At 37.8% G+C, this 20,611-nt stretch overlaps 1 protein-coding gene across 11 annotated transcripts in view; it reads right to left on the bottom strand.

The window, feature by feature from the left end:
* Nucleotides 1–608: 608 nt before the first annotated feature.
* MYO1B (myosin IB) overlaps nucleotides 609–20,611 on the bottom strand; it is a 178,165-nt gene continuing 158,162 nt past the window's right edge. For all 11 annotated transcript variants that reach the window (XM_063647753.1, XM_063647749.1, XM_063647756.1 and 8 more), the window contains 7 exons: nucleotides 17,587–17,661; nucleotides 16,598–16,732; nucleotides 14,603–14,709; nucleotides 11,602–11,734; nucleotides 11,115–11,267; nucleotides 9,548–9,675; nucleotides 609–1,929 (listed from right to left, as the gene is read on the bottom strand). In XM_063647753.1, the coding sequence (XP_063503823.1) occupies nucleotides 1,806–1,929; nucleotides 9,548–9,675; nucleotides 11,115–11,267; nucleotides 11,602–11,734; nucleotides 14,603–14,709; nucleotides 16,598–16,732; nucleotides 17,587–17,661 (855 nt within the window). In that variant the 3' untranslated portion in view covers nucleotides 609–1,805. The remainder of the gene's footprint in view (nucleotides 1,930–9,547; nucleotides 9,676–11,114; nucleotides 11,268–11,601; nucleotides 11,735–14,602; nucleotides 14,710–16,597; nucleotides 16,733–17,586; nucleotides 17,662–20,611) is intronic.

Genomic DNA, 20,611 nt, shown 5'->3' with positions numbered 1-20,611 from the left:
AGGCAAGATAAACAACAATGGCTACAATATAATATACTAGCTTTTGTCTACTAAAGCACAAGAACGTAAGAATCTATTTTGATTTCCTCTTGCAAACATGGACAAAGTAATACAAAAGCAACTAACAACAATGGTTAATGTTTCGAGGAGGGTGGGAACTAAGCAGATAGCTGGTTGATAGGATGGATAATTTGTAATGTATATATTTTAACACTTATATGCTGAACAATGTGAACACATTGCATATTATTTAAAACACCACACCCTCTCATTCCCAAATTTCTACTCATCAGTATCAGGAACTACTAATCTACCACTTTAGGCACAAGGCAAGAAGAATCTAAGTAATTACATCCTCTACCTGCACCAATAAACACAAAGACTTCTGATAATTTCTTTATGTGAGCAATTTTTAAAAATACAAGTCAAGAGAAAATCCCCAGAAAATATTTTCAATTAATGTTTCTGGTTTATAAAAGATAAGTGAAATTCAGTTACACACAGAACATATAATGTTTGGATTGTAAAACCTTTCTGAGAGATGATACATTGACAAACAACATATGAAAATAGCTTGAGATACAAAAATACAGTTGTGATTCAGGAAATGGCACCAAATTAGAACAATTTTATTATTTAACATAATACCAATGTATATACATTATCCTCCCAAATAAGAAACAATTTGATTCCAAAGTTTAAAATGTAGTTTCCAAAATGAACCCTTGTAAATTTGAAGAAAAAGAAAGCCCTGCAAATTACACAAATTTTGATCCATGACTAAAATAGGCACCCTGTACCAATCGCCTTTCTCATACAAAAATGTATATTATAAATAAAACTTTCAAAAAAGATCTTGGATGTTTTATTGCACATCATACAGAATGTTTACTGCTATCTGAGTGGCTTTTAGCCCTTTACTTTGTTAGGTGTTTAAAATATCTACTCAAATTTGGGTGAAAACAATATTCTGGAGATATTATCATTTCGAGGATCATATATGGTATTTACCAGAAACAGAAACATATAATCTTACTGCACTGCTTCTGTCACTTTTTCTAAAATAAGAATGACTTCTATTTTCTACTGTTACAAGTAATTACCAGAGGTTTAAACAAATTAAAAGTCCTGTTCAAATGTCAGTTTTCTTTTTTTTCAAACAGAAACCACATGTAGAGGGATTTAACCTGGTCATTCATTTCTGCCCCCTCTTAGGACCAGCCCTTCTTGAAGCCTGTATTGTTAAATATCATACTACAGGGTTCCTAATAATGCTGTCCATCATTAACAGTTATTGTTTTGGTCTCACCATTTCTAAACCTTCTTAGATGTCGTTAAACCAGCACAAACCAGCCAGAATGCAATGGTCTCAAAAACAAAAAGGTTCTTAATAAGTTTTCATACCATCTAGCACAGTGCCCAGCATAGAGTAGGCATGGAATAAATATCTGATGAATGAATGCAGTATCTTTTAAGACCATTTCCTATACTTATATTAATTAATGATTTATGAGTAATATGCTGATTTAGGGTACACAGATCTAACATGATGACTAAAGGAAGAACATATCAGACATGAAAATAGACACTGTTAGTTTCTACAATCCTGCTCCAGGACAGAACATGTATTTGAAAGGTTAAAACTATTCCAATAATAAAAATTGATTAGTCAAATATTTTTATTTTGCCAAAGAACTCTAAAACCCTTTGGTGATTCCCAAACATACAATGAACCCCAAATAAAACAAAACCAAATTGCACTATTACAAAGAAACAAGTCCATGAAAGTAGAGAGGAGGCGCCAGTTAAGGGACAGCAACTTCAAGGAGACGGTTGTTTTTTCGTTTACATGTTGGGACACTCCCATTTTTCTGGTTTCCCTGAATAAACTTCACACATACTTTGTCCTGTCTGAACTGTACCAGGAACCTAGGAGAAAAGAATAAAACAAATTATAGTATACACAAAACAGCTCATGATTACAATAACACTTGCTTTTGTATTTTAATGGATACTGATCTTGATGAGTACAGGCTGCGCATCCCTAACCTAATCCAAAAATCTGAAACACTCCAAACTCTGAAATGTTTAAAGCACTGACATGATACTTAAAGGAAATGCTTGCTGGAACATTTCAGATTAAGGCTGAAATGTTAAGTATAATGCCAGTACAGTCTATGTGCTACCTAACAACGTTTCGGTGAACAATGAACCACATATATGATGGTGGTCCCATAAACGTGGAAAAATTCCTATGGCTTAGTGATGTCATAGCTCTCCTAATGTAGGGCAATACACTACTCATGTTTGTGGTGACTGATGTAAACATACCTAATTCACTGTCAGTCATATATGATGGGGGTCCCATAAGATTATGATGGAGCTGGCCTATACAGTCATACCATTTTTTTGTCTTTTATACTGTATTTTTACTGTACTTTTTCTGTTTAGACAGATGACTATTTACCATTGTGTTACAATTACCTACAGTATTCAGTACAGTAACATGCTATGAGCAGTTGGCTATACTATAATACACAGCCTAGGTGTGTAGTAGGCTATACCATGTACGTTTGTGTAAGTACACACTCTATGACGTTTGCACAAAATCACCTAGTGACACACTTCTTAGTACACATCCCCATGTTAAATGACACATGACTGTATTCCAAAACAAGAAACTGGGAACACTTCTTGTCCCAAGCATTTCAAATAAGGGAGACTCAACCTGTATCACTTCTTCCCATGAGCACTTCTTACATAGAATTGTATCAATGCAATTGACCTCCAGTAGTCCTCATTTAGCCCTAAGAAAACTAAAGTTCATTAACTCATCATATTCTAGTAAGGTAGAAAGGCTAAGAATTATTTCTGTGTTTCAAATGGAAAGACCAACAGGTTATATTTCCATTTTTCCATGGCAAAAATGTGGGAGGGGCTCCTACTAAATTATCAACAAATTGAGAAAATGAGGTAAAGAATTTCACAAAACGGGCCTGGCAACCCTCTAGTCTATGGCTTCTAAACACTGGTTACTCACACACGTCCTACATAGTTTTTGTCGTATCCGCATAGTATGCTAATAGCTATTGCCAGCTTAAATGTACTTCAAAATAATAGTGACCTACAGAATATGGATAAAATCATGTGTTTGATCTACCACATATATCTTTAATACCCATTAAAATATTTATATAAAATTATAAAAATTTAAAAAATCCATTAGTGTATAGAAATTAATTCATGGATTAAAAAATCCATTAGTGTATTTTTCCCTCAGTGTATCATGTGGACCACTGCTGGGATAAGAGATGACTTTAGGTGTACAATTGAGCATCCACAGAGCGTTCTTCACACCGTCCCTGTGCTGGTGCTGTGAGGAATCCCCAACTGTATATGATAAGATCCCTGAACTGAGGACAGCATCACTGGGGGGACATGAGAGCTGCATCGCTGAGCCAGAAACCAGGTCTTCCAGTTCCAAAACCAGTGATCTCTTCTCTGTACCATCATAATTAGCATAGCATTATGACATTTTCCATATTCTCAGGGATGGTTTTCTCAGTCAATGGCACATTATTAAAGTGAGTCAACCTAACAACCACTGACCACTTACTGACATCCACCAACGATGTGAGGATCCACAGCTCTGCTCTGTATACATTAGTTTCAGTTTCAAAGTCTAAAGAGGCCACATTTTGCAAACATTATCTGCTAGAGTGACACAAGGCAAATGTGTTTCTAATTCATCAGTTGTTTTATAAGGATAGTGCTCCTGATCTTTTAAATGGGTTCTTCATTTTCAACTTGAAAGCAATGAGGAAAGGACAGCTATAGTTCCAGATTCAACTATCTGAGATATATCTCTGGCATATATACTTGTATGTATGTGTCTCAAAAAAAAAAATCTTTCAGGTTTATTGAAAATTCACACATTTTAAAAATCAAACACTTTTACATTTTTATTTTCAAAGACCACTTGTGGCTGGGCACAGTGGCTCATGCCTGTAATCTCAGCACTTTGGGAGGCCAAGGCAGGCAGGTAACTTGAGGCCAGGAGTTCGAGACCAGCATGGCCAACATGGCAAACCCACGTCTCTACTAAAAATACACAAATTAGCCAGGGATGGAGGTGCATGCCTGTAATTCCAGCTACTCGGGAAGCCGAGACAGGGGAATCGTTTGTAGCTAGGAGGCGGAGGAGGCTGCATTGAGCCGGGATCACACCACTGGACTCTGACCTGGGTGATAGAGAGAGACTCTGTCTCAAAATAAATAAAGACCACTTGTAAGTGTAATAAATGTATAGGAACTTCTTTCCCCAATAACCTTGGTCTACATTAACTGTTTCCATGTCTATAATTCATGATTAAGATTCACACTAGAGGCCAGGCACGGTGGATCATAACAGTAATCCCAGCACTTTGGGAAGCTGAGGCGGTCGGATCGCCTGAGGTCAGGAGTTTGGGACCAGCCTGGCCAAGACGGTGAAACCCCGTCTCTACTAAAAATACAAAAATTGGCAGGGCGTGGTGGTGCGTGCCTGTAACCTCAGCTACTTGGGGGACTGAGGCAGGAGAATCCCTTAAACCCAGGAGGCAGAGGTTGCAGTGAGCCAAGATCTCGCCACTGCACTCGAGCCTAGGTGACAGAGCAAGACTCTGTCTCAAAAAAAAAAAAAAAAAAAAAAGATTCACACTAGAAATAACAACAGACAAGATATATTGAGGATTTGCTACATACCACACTGTTCTTGGCCATTTACTATGTTATTAGATCAGGCTTGAAGACAATCCTAGGACGTAAGCACTATTATTTATCTTCACCTCATAGAAAAGAGAAAATCCTCCTCCAACAAACAATAACATGGAATGTATTATTTCATGGCATTCATACCAGTTAGAATTTCAAGGTAAAAGGAACATGGATTAGTTGTTTGGATTTCAAATATTCAGAAAACCAATTGTATAACTTAAATGGTATATGTGTATCTATTGTATACACGTGTATACCTATATGTATATACACACATATATTTAAAATGTTTAATGAAACAAATTCACTTTAGTTTTTACTCTATTTGGGAACTTGATTTTAGAAATATAGTCATGCATCATCTAATAAAAGGGATACGTTCTGAGAAATGCATCACTAGGTGATTTTGTCATTGTGCAAACATCATAGAGTGAGTGCATTTACCCAAACCTACATGCTACAGCGTGTTATTGTACTGTAGGTAACTGTAACACAATGGTATTTGTATACGTAAACTTAGTAAACATAGAAAAGCTACAGTAAGAATAGCATAAAAGATAAAAAATAGTGTACTTGTCTAGCGCCCTTACCATGAATGGGGCTTGCAGGCCTGGAAGTAGCTCTGGGTGAGTCAGTGAGTGAGTTGTTAGTGAACGTGAAGGCCCGGGACATTACATTACTGTATACTTTATAGGTAATTTTTTCTTTCTTCAATAATAAATTAACCTTTGCTTACTGTAACTTTTTGCTTTATAAACTTTACAATTTTAAAAACATTTTTGACGCTTTTGTTTTGTTTTTGAGGCAAGGTCTTGGTCTGTCTCCCAGGCTGGAGTTCACTGGAGCAATCATGGCTCAGGGCAGCCTTGACCTTCCCGGGCTCAGATGATTCTCCCACCTCAGCCTCCTGAGAAGCTGGGACTACAGGTGTGTGCCACCATGGCTGGCTAATTTTTTAATTTTTTTGTTGAGAAGGGGTTTCGTCATGTCGCCCAGGCTGGTACTGAACTCCTAAGCTCAAGCAATCCACTGGCCTTGGCCTCCCAAAGTGCCAAGATTACAGGTGTGTTGAGCCACTGGGCCCAGCTGTTTTTGGCGCTTTTGTAATAACACTTAGCTTAAAACACAATACTTTGTACAGCTGTACAAAAATATTTTCTTTATAACCTTATTCTATAAGCTTTTCTCTATTTTTAAAATTTTAATTTTTTTATTTTTACTTTTTAAACTTTTTGTTAAAAACTAAGACACAAACACATTAGCCTAGGCCTACACAGGGTCAGGAGCATCAATTTCACTGTCTTCTATCTCCATGTCTTGTCCCACCGGAAAGTCTTCAGGGGTAATAATACACATGGGGCTGTCATCTCCTAAGATAACAATGCCTTCTGAAATACCCACTGAAGGACCTGCCCGAGGCTGTTTTACAATTAACTTTTTTAACATGTAGGCATACACTCTAAAATAAAGATAAAAAGTACAGTATAGGCCGGGCGCGGTGGCTCACGCCTATAATCCCAGCATTTTGGGAGGCTGAGGCGGGTGGATCACGAGGTCAGGAGATGGAGACCATCCTGGCTAACACGATGAAACCCCACCCCTACTAAAAGTACAAAAAATTAGTTGGGCGTGGTGGCGGGCGCCTGTAGTCCCAGCTACTCGGGAGGCTGAGGCAGGAGAATGGCGTGAACCCAGGAGGCGGAGCTTGTAGTGAGCCGAGATCGCGCCACTGCACTCCAGCCTGGGCAACAGTGCAAGACTGCGTCTCAAAAAAAAAAAAAAAAAAGTATAGTATAGTAAATACATAAACCAGCAATAACATCATTTATTATCATTTTCAAGAGTTACATATTGTACATAATTGTACGTGCTTTTACTTGTATACAACTGGCAGTGAAGTAGGTTTGTTTACACCAGCAGCAGCACAAACATGTGAGTAGTGCCTTGCACTATAACATTACAACAGCTGTGACATCAATAGACAGAAGAATTTTTCAGCTCCATTAAAATCTTAAGGGACCACTGTCATCTGTGCGATCCACTGCTGACCAAAATGTCATTATGCGGTGCATGACTGTATTACACATCTTGCAGGTTAGCCTTAAAATGCAATCTAGTTACACACTGAACAGCTTAGAGGTTTAAGGACTAGAAACTATAAGGCAGTTGAATCTCTGAATGAATTCAATTCTCACTTCTATATGTACAAGTTTAAATTCCACTGAAGAGGCCAGGTGTGGTGGCTCATGCCTGTAATCCCAGCACTTTCAAGGCCCAGGCGGGCGGATCACTTGAGGTCGAGAGTTTGAGACCAGCCTGACCAACATGGAGAAACCCCGTCTCTACTAAAAATACAAAATTAGCCAGGCGTGGTGGTGCATGCCTGTAATCCCATCTACTCAAGAGGCTGAGGCAGAAGAATCCCTAGAACCTGGGAGGCGGAGGTTGCGGTGAGCCAAGATCGCGCCATTGCACTCCAGCCTGGGCAACGAGAGCGAAACTCTGCCTCAAAAAAAAAAAAAAAAAAAAAAAAAAAAAATTCCACTAAAGCGTAAACAGGACTTTGACTCTCTTTCCATAAACTGACATCCACTTATCCATAACGATTATAGAATCTGGGTTTTTTAAGAGTAACTACTTCTACTTCTGGGAAGGATAAAGCAAGGAAGGGCTTAGTCACTAAACTGCATGTGGTTTTCAACACTGGTTCTATAGAGCTGGTGAAGCCACTTAGGGCTGACACATAAAGGAACAGGCGCCCCTGCCTATGACTTTGAACATTTTCGTTTAAATTCAAAATGTTCCCCAAGGAGATTTACGATCCTTACCTACAAACTTCCTCTCCAGGCTTCCTGTGCCACCTGGGGAAGGGACCCACAGGTGCTACGTAGAGTCCTATGAACTATTTTATTTTTATGAGACCAATCAATAATTAGGGACTGGCGAATGAAAGGCATTATAATGCTACCCAATGTTTGTTTTCTTCATGTGGCCACATTATAAATCTTCGCTCAGACAACTGTTTACTGAAAGCTTATGGCATCCAGAACATCACATACCCTCTGTGACAGGGCAGGGCCCTTGCTGCCCAGAAGCGAACTGTCCCCCTTTCCCAGATGGCACACCTTCGAACACAAGCTGTGAGAGCTGCTGAAGGAGCTCTGTGGTTGACTATGTTTAGGAATCACACCACACGCTATCCCCGCAAAGCTCCTCAGGAGAATCACAACAAGATTTCAGGGGCTCTGAGATGTAATGTAGTGAAGAAAGATTTTAAATTTCCATCACAGAACAATTTTTTCACAGTACATCGTTATTAGCATCCTGTATGAGCAATGTTCCTAGAATCCTGGTTTGGGAAATGCTTAAAAATAGCAGTACTTTGTGGTCTGGATGTTGGTGTGATTCCCTTTCTGTGTAAAGATGAGTTTATTCACATAGTGGGACAACTATGAGACTGCTTCGTCTGTACACTGAGGAACTTCTGCTGTCTGGGATACATACGATCTTCCCATGATGAGTGAGAATTAGCAGCCCCACCAAAGCCCATTCTCCCAGATTATGAAAAACTTCAACTATTATAAAGGGATTTTAAAGCTCTAATAGGCCCTAATGTGTTAAATCCTTAACTGAAACACACCAACTAGTATCTTTTTTCCTAATTTCTTTGTTTTATGAGAAAGGTCTCATTAACTAGAAAAGTTATTTAGTCCAAACAGCAATTTCCAATATAGAGTATACATGAAGCCCAACCTCCCACCCAAATCTAAACACTTCAATAAGAACTTAAGAAAAGCCCACGGCATTGAAAAATCCTAACATATCAAAGAGAGTCTGACTTACAAAGGGGCAGAAATGGGTGTAAATTTATTTTAGAAAGACTTTTAGGAAGAGTTGAAACAGAATAGACTAGAAAATTCTTAATTAGAAAAGAATATAATTTCCTGAGCAATCTAGACATGCAGAGAAGTATATAAGCAGGTAAACGATCTATTGAAAGGTAACCAATTAAGTATAATCAACATAGTAACTCAGATTTGTCCAAAAAACTTACATAGATAGATACAATACATCGGGGGATGCCCCAACCTGTATGCAAATAACTAACTTCTATAATCAGAACCCTAATGAGAAATTGAAGAAGCAAATTTCAAATTTATACCAGTCTCAGATGTCACCACATCAAAGAGGCCTCCCTCTTTTTTTTTTTTTTTTTGAGACGGAGTCTCACACTGTCACCCAGGCTGGAGTGTGGTGGCACAATCTTGGCTCTTTGCAATCTCCGCCTCCCGGGTTCAAGAGATTCTCCTGCCTCAGCCTCCTGAGTAGCTGGGATTACAGGCGCCCACCACAACGCCCAGCTAATGTTTTTGTATTTTAAGTACAGACAAGGTTTCACCATGTTGGCCAGGCTGGTCTCGAACTCGTGACCTCGTGATTCGCCTGCCTTGGCCTCCTAAAGTGCTGGGATTACAGGCACGAGCCACCGCGCCTGGCCTACTCTCTGACTCTTAACCCTTTTTTTCCTCCATAAACGCTTGTCGTTAGCCAAACTCTTATCAACTATTTCATCATTTTATTTGTACATACTGGTCTCTTCCACTAGGATGTCACGTACAGGAGGCTGGAGACTTGGTTAGTGTCATTCACTGCCCATTTATCATGTGGAACAACTACTAGACACATACCTGGTACTTAATAAGTAGTTGTAGTAATGAATGAGATCAGAGAGCTGAACTAAAACAAAAAAGCTAAAAGAGAAAAAGAGTTTTCAAACAATACATGAACGTACTCATCGGAAATCTCAATATTGAGCTTCTGTTTGGTTTGGCTGAGAGTCGTGCGATAGAGCTTGGTGGCCATTTCAATCAGGTGATCACTGCTGAAGAGAAAATCTCCTTTACTAGCTGCTTCTGAGCCCTGCAAGGAAAAACCAAGAGTTGGTCATAATTAAAGATACCTTAGAAGGTCAATATTTACAGGCTTGGCTAAAAACATATTTACAGTCTCTTTAAAACATCAGATTCTGGAATCCATTCTCCCAAGGTAAACAATAATGACAAAAACAGTGTTTCTTCCAACTCGCTCAGAGCACTTTAGTAAGGTTACCTAACCCCCTCCTACCCAAAGTTGGTGGATGTGGCAGAAGCACCATCTGCATCACTTGGAGCTTGCTAGAAAAGCAGAATCTCAGGCCCTACCACAGCCCCAGTGAATACGAAACCACAACACAACCTCCGGGTATGGGTTTACACATTCAGGTTTGAGGAGCATGGAACTATCCTGCAACTCTTCTGAAGGACTTGATTAAAAAACTTTTCAGTGATTTGGTTAAAACCCTAACGACAACACTTCCAACAAATATCCTAGGGCAGTGGCTCTCAGCCTTAGCTGTGCAAGAGAATCATCTGGGTTTATTTAAAAAAAAAAAAAAAAAAAAAACCATGATGCTTGTGCCCCTTCTGAGAAATTCTAATTTGATTTCATGGGGGTATGGCCTGGGCATCAGCATTTTTAAAGTTCCCAAGCTGTTTAAATGTGTCACTGAGGTTGAGAATCACTGTCCTAGTATTTGATATGCCTCCTTTAAGTTAAGATCCAAAGTAGGGTAAACAGGCTAAGGGAAGCTTTGAGGATTTTTCTAAGTTTAGGGTCAGCCAGAGAGTAACATTATTAGCTAGACACATGTCCCTACATATGATCAATATTTGGTAGCTTTTGTTTACTCAGTGACTGTGTATTATGTGACAGGCCCTGTTCCTCCAGTGTCTCATTTAATCCTTAATCCTTACAACAATGCTATGAAGTAGGCACTCTTACTATCCCCATTTTAAAGATGAGAAAAAGTAGGTAGGTACACACAAATTAAATGCCTTGGCCAAAATCATCATAAAGTGAGTGAAACCAACTCCAGAACCTACATGTAACCACTGCATCCAAGCCAGGAGTCCTGGTTAAGCTAAAGGCACAGAACACTAAAAATTACTTAGGTTAAAATTAACTGGCGGTTATTTTATTTTAGTTGTATCCTTTAATATAAACCCCCAGATTAGAGATGAACATTAAGACATTTACTAAGTTGATACATAGAAGAAAAAACAGGAGAAAACAAAATTTAAAACATCTTGATATTTCTATGTATTACATAGTCTCAAAAAGTGAAGTAAACTGGTCAATAAAAGTGATTAACTTTATTCAATTACTGAAAAACCGAGTCCGAGATTTTACATAGGGGCGAATATCCAAAATTTGCAAATTAGCAAGGCAGATATTAAACTGCCATAGGATTATCAGAAATGGAAATTTTTTAAATCAATGGCTGAGAGATTAAGCACAGAAATCTTCTGTTGAACCTTTACCTCTTTGAGGTGGACGGCGAAGAAGCCATCATTTTGTGAGCTCATTGACACCTTGGTCACATCCACCAAGGGAACCTCTGACTTGATTTGTCCAGACTTTTGGTCAGCAAGAAGGAGATTATTGTTTGTTAAGAGGAAAATCCGAGATGTACTCTAAATCAAAATAAAAAATAGTATAAAACCAATGATCACAAATACTCAAAAATGGTCCATGAGTTTAAGGCATTATTTGCAAAAATTCCAATATCCTTCAACAAACATACCTATGTAAACCAAGAACACAGTAAAGAACATAAATAATGTTTTATTTCATAAAAATGTCAGAGAACAAGCAAAATTCCACCTAAGCTTAAAGTTAAGGGGAAATAGTCCCCTTCACAGTTAACTCTACTGAGAACATGAAATGCAAATTTTTACATTCAGAAAACAGGGTGACTATCCCAACTAATAGGTACTTCTTATCAGTCTTCAAGGTTAGGATTTTTACCTTCCCATTAGCACGGTTAATTTTGTTCACGACTTCAGCAATGATGATCTTTTCTTCAATGGCATCTTTGAGTTTCTTATACTTGGGGTTCTTGTTGATTTCCAGGTAAGCCCCTTGGAATGGTTGCCCAACACTAAAGGAAAAAAATTCCTGCACATTAGAAATAGTTTCAAATGAAAGTACCACTAAAAAAAGGAAACAGGTCAGTTGATTCTAAGGAGTAGCTGACAACTTCATAAAAATTGATTTCAATTTATTTTATATATTACACTTGCATCTGTCCTAAATATAAGTTGGAAATGAAACCTTAAACCTATTTCAAATACATTTTTGAGGTGATCATGGCATTTGGTGGGCAGGACTTTGATAATAATCTTATCACATGGAACAATCAAGATAGAAATCACTCATAAGAACAACAGCTAAGACTCAAGTACATGGCCTCATGTGAAGGAAAAGGCAATTTCTTCTAATCTGTTAATATAAAGTTAACAGCTGCTCACAAAGGATTTACTAACGCCTTCAAACAATATGTGGCAGTGAAAAAAGAGCTGAAATCATTACCGTCACCTGCTCTAAAGAAAAATTTCATTTCTTGTAGAGAATAAGAAAATCAATAGGCCTTCTGGGAAAGACCAGATCCAGGGCAATCACTTTAGAAGAAAACTATAGAACACTTAATATTAACATGTAACTGTGGTTCTAAGTAGGCAATGCAGATGGTCTCTGACTTGGTTTGACTTAGGGTTTTTCAACTTTACAGTGGTGCTCATACAACCATTGTGTTTTTCACTTTCAGTACAGTGGTCAATAAACCACATGAGATATCCAACACTTTATTATGAAACAGGCTTTGTGTTAGATGATTTTGCCTAACTGTAGGCTAATGTAAGTGTGCTGTGCATGTTTAAGGTAGGCAGGGCTAAGTGATTGTGTTCAGTAGGTTAGGTGTATTAAATGCATTTTCAACTTATGATATTTTCAACTTCATATGACATATGACAACTTCATAAAAATTGACTTCAATTTATTTTATACATTACACTTGCATCTGTCCTAAATATAAGTTGGAAATGAAACCTTAAACCTATTTCAAATATATTTTTGAGGTGATCATGGCATTTGGTGGGGAGGACTTTGATAATAATCTCATCACATGGAACAATCAAGATAGAAATCACTCATAACCCACATGATGGGTTATCTGTGTGTAACTGCATCATAAGTTAAGCAGCATCTGTATATGAAAGGAGAATCAAGCCTCTTCTCCTAGAATATGCCTCTAAATGGACAGAAGTAACCAAAGCAAACATTCAGAATCAGGGCAATTTTTTTTTTTTTTTTCCAAACAAACTAATTTTTGTAAAAGGTTAACTGTACACTTATCACTAAGATGTCAATTTCCCTAAAGACTTGTCAGGGGACTCTTTCAGGACAGCTTCATCAAAGGCACGAAGGAAAAACTGCTGCTTCAAGGAATCTATAAGCTTCATTTTGAGCTACAAAGTTCTGGCAATTTGCAAATACAAATTTAAATGCTTCTGTTGTGGGTGGAGGATCAGGGAAGAAAAATCCATGTAGGTGGTCAGCGTTTCACAGCTCTCAGGATATAAAAGGCCAACTCCCATAAGAGCTGCCACTTTGCAGGGTGGTGGGAGGCTGAATTATTCCACCTCTCTCACTGCTGTGGGGTGAGTGTGCCACTATCCCTGAAAACTGATAAGACTACCCAAAAAGGACTTGGCTTGAAGTTAACTTTTTTTGGTTCCTATTCAAATGTGTTTTAAATTATAAAAATGCTAACAGGCTTTTAAATTGTTTCCTCAAAGATGTATTTTCCAGCCTGTAGTTTCTGAAGAGTCATCCACAGGAAATGTTCATTAAGGTTACTCTCTAATTTAAAAATGTATAAAAAAAAAAGCTGAATAAAATTAGTTGCTGAAGCAAGCACACAAATTCTCCTGTTTGAGTATGCTTTATATAACAGGCACTTTGGACAACTTTGGATTTAGACACTGTGTTTGACTTAAGGGAGTATATATCACCTCAAGTAGCCACAACAGCTAACCAAGGAAGTTGTACAATTTAAAATATTTAAACCCAGTGAGTCTGGCAATGTATGTTCATTTAATCCTTTAAAAGGAAGATATTTTAAATGTGTATAAAGTCACAAAGAATATAAACATAATATATGTAATAAATGTGAATATACTCAGCATATAATACATTCTTTCTTTGGCCATTCTTTGGGAGAAGCTTAAAGTTGTTATAGATTTGGCTTGAAATTTGGCTTTTATAAACACCAGATGAAAATGGGATTAGATTGCTGGGAGAAAATGATGAATGCAGGAGATGTAAGACTATTCGGATAAACAGTCTTTACCAAGGACGTCACTTGCTGAACTTGGGATTGGTGTTCCTTCTTTTTCTGAGTCCACGGTGTCTAAAATAAAGGAACTGAATGTGCTGTACAGGCCACAGAAGTCATATCCGTTGAGTTAGCAGACCAAAGGGCACCACGGACCAGTGCTCAAGCAACACTCAAAAAGTACTATCCTGGCTCGCTCTTTCATTTACCTTACAAATAAGTTTCTGACCTTGCTTGTTATGGCAGGAAGACTGGGATGGTGATTAAAGTATATTGCCAACAGAAATTTGGCTAGTCTTTGAAAACTACGGAAAAGGAACAGGAATTTACAATGCAAACGTATCTTAACAGCCTACATAACTTTTATATTAAATGACTTCTAATTATTTAGTAAAGTGTTTGAGCTAATGCTAATGGAGTGAAACCAACAATCGTAACCTCATTTCATTAAACTGTACTATAGAAGCCATAGCTCAAATAAATGTGTTTACATCAAGCTGATTATAAAATGATTCACAGAACGAAAAATCGCTCATCTAAGACTGAAATCAAACACCAGGCAAAATGGCGTACAAATATACTTGAGAAACTTTTATAATCCTGAATTTTACGGGTAAAGCAAAGCCATAATACCTAGATGGGTATAAAGCCTTCTTGTCTTTGAAGAGTTCACTGGCTTCTAGTTTCTCTTCATAAATAAGTTTCTGCTGGTCTGTGAATTGGTCCCTGTATTTTTTACACTGTGAGATATGAGAAGAAAGAAACAAAACATCATTTATATAAATAAATCATTACTCATTCTTAAATATGCTAAGACAATTTATCAGCAACAAGAGTAAGGGAGAGTACAAAACATTCACTAAAAAGGCCAAAAACATTTTTCCCTTGTGGGTTTTAAAAAGTTTGTCTTGGAAAATGTCAGAGTATTATTTGTATTGCAGAACCTGGGATGCTTCTTCAGAACACACCAGGGCCTAGTGGGCATGGGCCTTGCAAGTACTATTTCCTCCCACTATGTCAATCCTTGGAAATCCTCTAGTCCTAAGGCTGTCACTCTTCTAGAGAGACTCACAGTAAAAATACTGTGCATCACAATCCACTAAGCACGTTTCCACACACATACGCACAGAGAAAACTGACACAAAAGCATCACAAAACAATACTCAATCCTTTCTATTTATTGTACACTCTGCTATTTTCTATTCTATTGCATTTTATTGAAAAACGCTGGTAGTAATCTACTAAATTGATTTCATGACCACAAATATGCTATGACAGTTTGAAAACCACTGCTCCAAATCCCCTCACTACCATTTTACAATAGGGACAAGGGACCTGAGATATCCCCTTTCACTCCATCCCTGAAGCTGCAATGAGAGGAGACAGTGGCCAGAGGAGCAGGGCCAGGTTTTTTAGATGAGCATTCCTAGAAATTCAGTTACAGGTGTGGTCAACTGCTACTGAAATAATTGCATGAAGAAATGTGAGCATTGCTGCTGACCCTTTCCATGGAAAGGCTCCCTTCAGGAATAAACAGCCCTCATCTCCCACCTCCAATCCAATGGAGGGATGGGTGAGACTGCAAAGCCAGGGGAGGGCAGAGGTGGTGCAGATCCCCATCACTGGGAGCTCCCTGTCATTATTTCTGAAAACAGTTTCTGGGTTAGACTCAAGAAAGGAGACAAGCCATTAAGAGGTTCATGAATCTCGCCAAATTGGCTGTTAGAGAACAGAACTCAGAATCCAGTTCCTTATGTTGTATGGTACCACTTATCAAGCTAATCAGTGATAATGTCACTCTACACATAGATGATTCTGATAAAAAAACAAGCCCACCGTGCTGGGCAGGAAAGTTTCCTGGAGGATGTGTGTACTGAGCATTCACTTACTAAATACATGCCCTTCCATCTAATGATTTTATTACATCTGATAACTGCATATATTTAACATTCCACATATCAACTGACTAGGTTATCAAAATAAGGTCAACATCTATACAAGTGCCCCACGTGCTCCATGCTGGGCAACATCTAAATTACATGCTGTGTCCTCTTATATAAAATAAGAAGCTAAAATAAAAGGCAATATAAAACAGATTTCCAGCTTCCCTGTAATTTAGATAGAGAATGTGTTACTATCTTTAGGGACAGGGAAGAGCCTTTTTTCCCACCCTTCAAAGTGTGTATGTTCACATGTATTATCTGATTATGTGTTCTGTACATCTGATAAAGTAAACTCTTCAATTTGCAGGATTTAACTATGTTGCCTGAAGGTGTCCAAATTTTATGATTTCTCTGTCCTACAGTATTCCTTTACACAAAGAGAAAAACATATGAACAAAAAACTGAACTACTTGAGAGCAGCTGGAACCTGGAATGGAAAGAAAATGCAGCCCTGTGCTCCCCGTTCCAGCCAGGGCTGAGAGGCGACCACACAAGGAATGCCTGGGCCGCTGCAGGGGCTCTCATAGAAACTCAATATGGTGCACGGCGGAAAATCACCAAAGTCCTCAAGTAATCCTCTTTGAGGCAAAGGAAGAATGTGTTACAGTTTTGATTTTACGTAAGTTTTCAAACACTCAAAACAAATAAGAAAGTCTCTGAAAAGATGTAACATGACATTTTTTACCCTCCACAAGTGGAAAATCCTTTTTAGCTCCTTGTGAGTAGAATCCAAGAATAAGTAAGGTCTTGAGGGCCAATTCTTGTCTATTGGAGATAAGGAAGGCATCTTATTTTTCATTTCCAAGAAGTATTTTTGCACCTGTGTTGGGTTTGACAGAAAATACTACATGAGGAAAATATGCCACAAAAGACACTGTTTTATATACATCATGATCAAATACACCAGACGATAGTAGAATTTATTTAACTTTGGAATTTACAAAACTGTAACTCATCTGGGAAGTCTCTATTCCACTCTTTCATACTGGTTGGGGAAATATGAGTTCCACCAAATGGTTAAGAGAAAAGAAGAATACTAATGCTAACACTCATATTAACACTAATGCTAATACCAGCTAGCTCTATAGAGCTGTATTGTCTAAAATGCAGCCACTAGTCACACAGGCTATTTATCTTTACATTTTAAGTAATTAAAATTAAATTAAATTTAAAAATCCAGTTCCTTAGTCACACTAAGAGGCAGTGGGGGCTGGCTCCAGAGTTTGCAGTCTGTTCAGCACTACATACACCTCTCTGAAAGATGGAGAACTCCAGAGTCCATACGGGTGGAGCTGCACAGCCTGGCTCCCTGTCACCCCTCTCCCCACTAATTTGCTTGCCAGCCTTGCCCTGCCACAGCTCATGGCAGTTTCACAGGGTAAGGCCCTGGCTTTCTTGGATCCACTTTCCCCCAAAAGGTCTCTCTGTCAAATAAGGCAAACACTGTATTAATAATATACGGGCCACTAGCAACTCTTTCTGACACAATTCTACCTGAATTTGGGAGAAGATGATTTTAAAAGATAACTAACTCTCAGTGTCACCGCTATGATTTAATTATTATTTAAAAAGTCACTTTTGTCATTTAGGAAAAGGCACATTTTATGGAGTCGTTGATATTAAGTGGGTAATTCCACAATGCTGATTAGCCACAGACATAAAGTGTCAACTTACAATTCTCTGAAGCGTAAACTCATAGATTTTCTTTCCAGCATTGGCTCTGAAGAATTTCCTGTATTCTCTACGTACCTTTAAAAAGAAGATGTAGGTTACAGTGGTTAATGTGTGGCTGGTACAGGTCCATAACGATACACCTCTATTAAAAATGAAAAAGTGTCAAACAAGTCAATTTATAAGTGTCCTTTCTAAATTTAGTAAAATAATTGAAACACATTCACATAGTGGATCTTAAGTCAGAGAGAAAGAAATTAAGAGATGTAAAACGATGAAACCAGAATGAATTGATGTTTTAAATCCTCTTAGTAGTTTTTGAAGAATCTGATGATTTGACAAGAAACATTTTACAGGCACAGCTGCAAACTCATCCCAAATTAAAATACATTAAAAAATTATATAAAATAATGTTCTCTTCAGATTGTTTTGTAAAAGGCAAAAAGAAAAAAAAAAAAAGTCTGAAGAACTGTATGTTTCCAAAAGCCTTGCATAGAAGATAAGGCTTTAGTACTACACTCTGAGAACTGAATATGGCTAAAAATAAGAATTTAAATAGAAGCTTTGAAACTACCATTATCTTCCATTTCATTGCATTAATTTTTCTCCATCATCTCTACTCCCACCAAACTTTATACTTAATGCTATCAGAGCACTTAAAACATCATATTATAGTTTTAGTTCACACATTTTTTCCTTGCTACATTGTTATATTTACTTCATATACTAATGTCTAACAAATAACAGTAACTAAGTGGAGTGTTTGTATAACAAATGAATACATTATATAGTTAAATTTTGAAATTGAGGGAAAAATATCTTAAGTATTTATTACCATCCAGATATAAATGGGAGAGTTAGAATTTAGCAAAATATTAGCCTATCTGAATAATTCAGATATTACATATCTTTTTTCTTTTCTCTCTAGTTTTCTAGGTTTAACTGCACATGTTCAAAATATTTCCACATTAGGGGATGTAAGCTAGTAATCTTCTATCCAAATTCAGTTTATAGATAAATGTTTTGTATGCATATTTTTAAGTTAAGAACTTAATATAACAATTCAGACTGCAGATTTCTCTTAAAGTTGTCTAAGATCTAGCAACATTGAGGCCTAGTCCGATAAAATAAGGGCCAGGGAGACCAAAGTAGCTGCTGTTGCCTTTAGATGAGGCATGCATGATCCAAACTACATGAGTCCCCTTTGCTCCTGATCCACCTCCCATCTGCTGCTTTCCTCATCTGTATGACCAACCTGGTCCCTCTGAGCATTTGTGCACCAGATCCATTCTCTACATCTAAAGATTGTTAAGGTTTAAAAACTGTAAGATATAACCATATAGGCAGTTTTTCCTTTTACAGGCATACCTCATTTTAATGCACTTTGCAGACACTGTGTTTTTACAAATTGAAGGTTTGTGGCAACCCTGCATCAAACAAGCCTATTGGCACCATTTTTCCAACAGCATGTGCTCATTCTGTGTCTGTCACATTTTGATAATTCTCACAATACTTCAAACTTTTTCATTATTATTCTATCTGTAAGATGGTGAACTTAATCAAGAGACAATGTATGTATTCTGACTGCTCCACCCACTGGCCATTCTCCCATCTCTCTCCCTCTCCTCGGGCTTCCCTTATTCCCTAAGACACAGCAATACAGAAATTAATTAATATTGAGTTAATAACCCTACAATGGCTTCTCAGTGTTCAAGTGAAAGGAAGGGTCATACACTTCTTACTTTAAATTGAAAGCTAGAAATGATTAAGCTTAGTGAGGAAGGCATGTCAACAGCTGAGGCAGGCCAAAAGCTAGGACCCTTGTGCTAAACAGTCAAGTTATAAATGCAAAGGAAACATTCTTGAAAGAAATTAAAAGTATTATTCCAGTGAACATACAAATGATAAGAAAGTGAAACAGCTTCATTGCTGATAAGGAGAAAATTTTAGTGGTCTAGATATAAGATCAAACCAGCCACAACATCCTCTAAGCCAATGCCTAATCCAGAGCAATGTCCTAACTCTCTTCAATTCTAAGAAGGCTGAGAGAGGTGAGGAAGCTGCAGAAGAAAAGTTTATTAACTTCTCATGAGGGTTAAGGAAAGAAGCAGCAAGTGCTGATAGAGAAGCTGCAGAAAGTTATCCAGAAGATCTAACTAGATCACTCATGAACGTGGCTACACTCAACAACAGATTTCCAATGTAGACAAAACAGCCTTCTATTGGAAGAAGATGCCATCTAGACTTTCATAGCTAGAGAGGAGAAGCTAATGTCTGGCTTCAAAGGACAGGTTGATTCTCTTGTTAAAGGATAATACAGCTGCTAACTTTAAGTTGGAGCTAATGCTCATTTACCATTATAAAAATCCTACAGCTTAGGAATTATGCTAAATCTACTCTGCCTGTGTGCTCCATAAATGGAACAACAAAGCCTGGATGATAGCACATCTGCTTACAGCATGGTTTACTGACTATCTTAAGACCCATATTGAGACCTACTGCTCAGAAAAGAGAGAACTTTCAAAATATTAATACACACTGACAAGGCACCTGGTCACCCAAGAGCTCAAGGCACCTGGTCACCCAAGAGCTCTGATGGAGATATACAAGGAGATTAATGTTTTCATGCCTGCTAACACAACATCCATTCTGCAGCTCAAGGATCAAGCAGTAATTCCCAGTCTTATGATTTAAGAAATACATTTTATAAGGCTATACCTGCCACAGACAGTGATTCCTCTGGTGGATCTGGGCAAAGTAAATTAAAAACTTTCCAGAAAAGAGTCATCGGTCTGGATGTCATTAAGAATATTCGAGATTCATGGGAGGAGGTCAAAACAGCCACATTAATAGAAGTTTGGAAGAAGTTGATTCCAACTCTCATGGATGACTTGGAGGGGGCTCAAAACTTCAGTGGAGGAAGTAACTGCAGATGTGGCAGATACAGTAACAGAACTAGAATTAGAAGTGAAGCCTGAAGATGGGACTGAATTGCTGCAATCTCAAGATAAGATGGAAATGAACAAGG

This window comes from Pongo pygmaeus, chromosome 11, assembly GCF_028885625.2.
Source record: "Pongo pygmaeus isolate AG05252 chromosome 11, NHGRI_mPonPyg2-v2.0_pri, whole genome shotgun sequence".
Classification (NCBI taxonomy): domain Eukaryota; kingdom Metazoa; phylum Chordata; class Mammalia; order Primates; family Hominidae; genus Pongo; species Pongo pygmaeus.
This window is presented reverse-complemented; position numbering and strand designations above follow the sequence as displayed.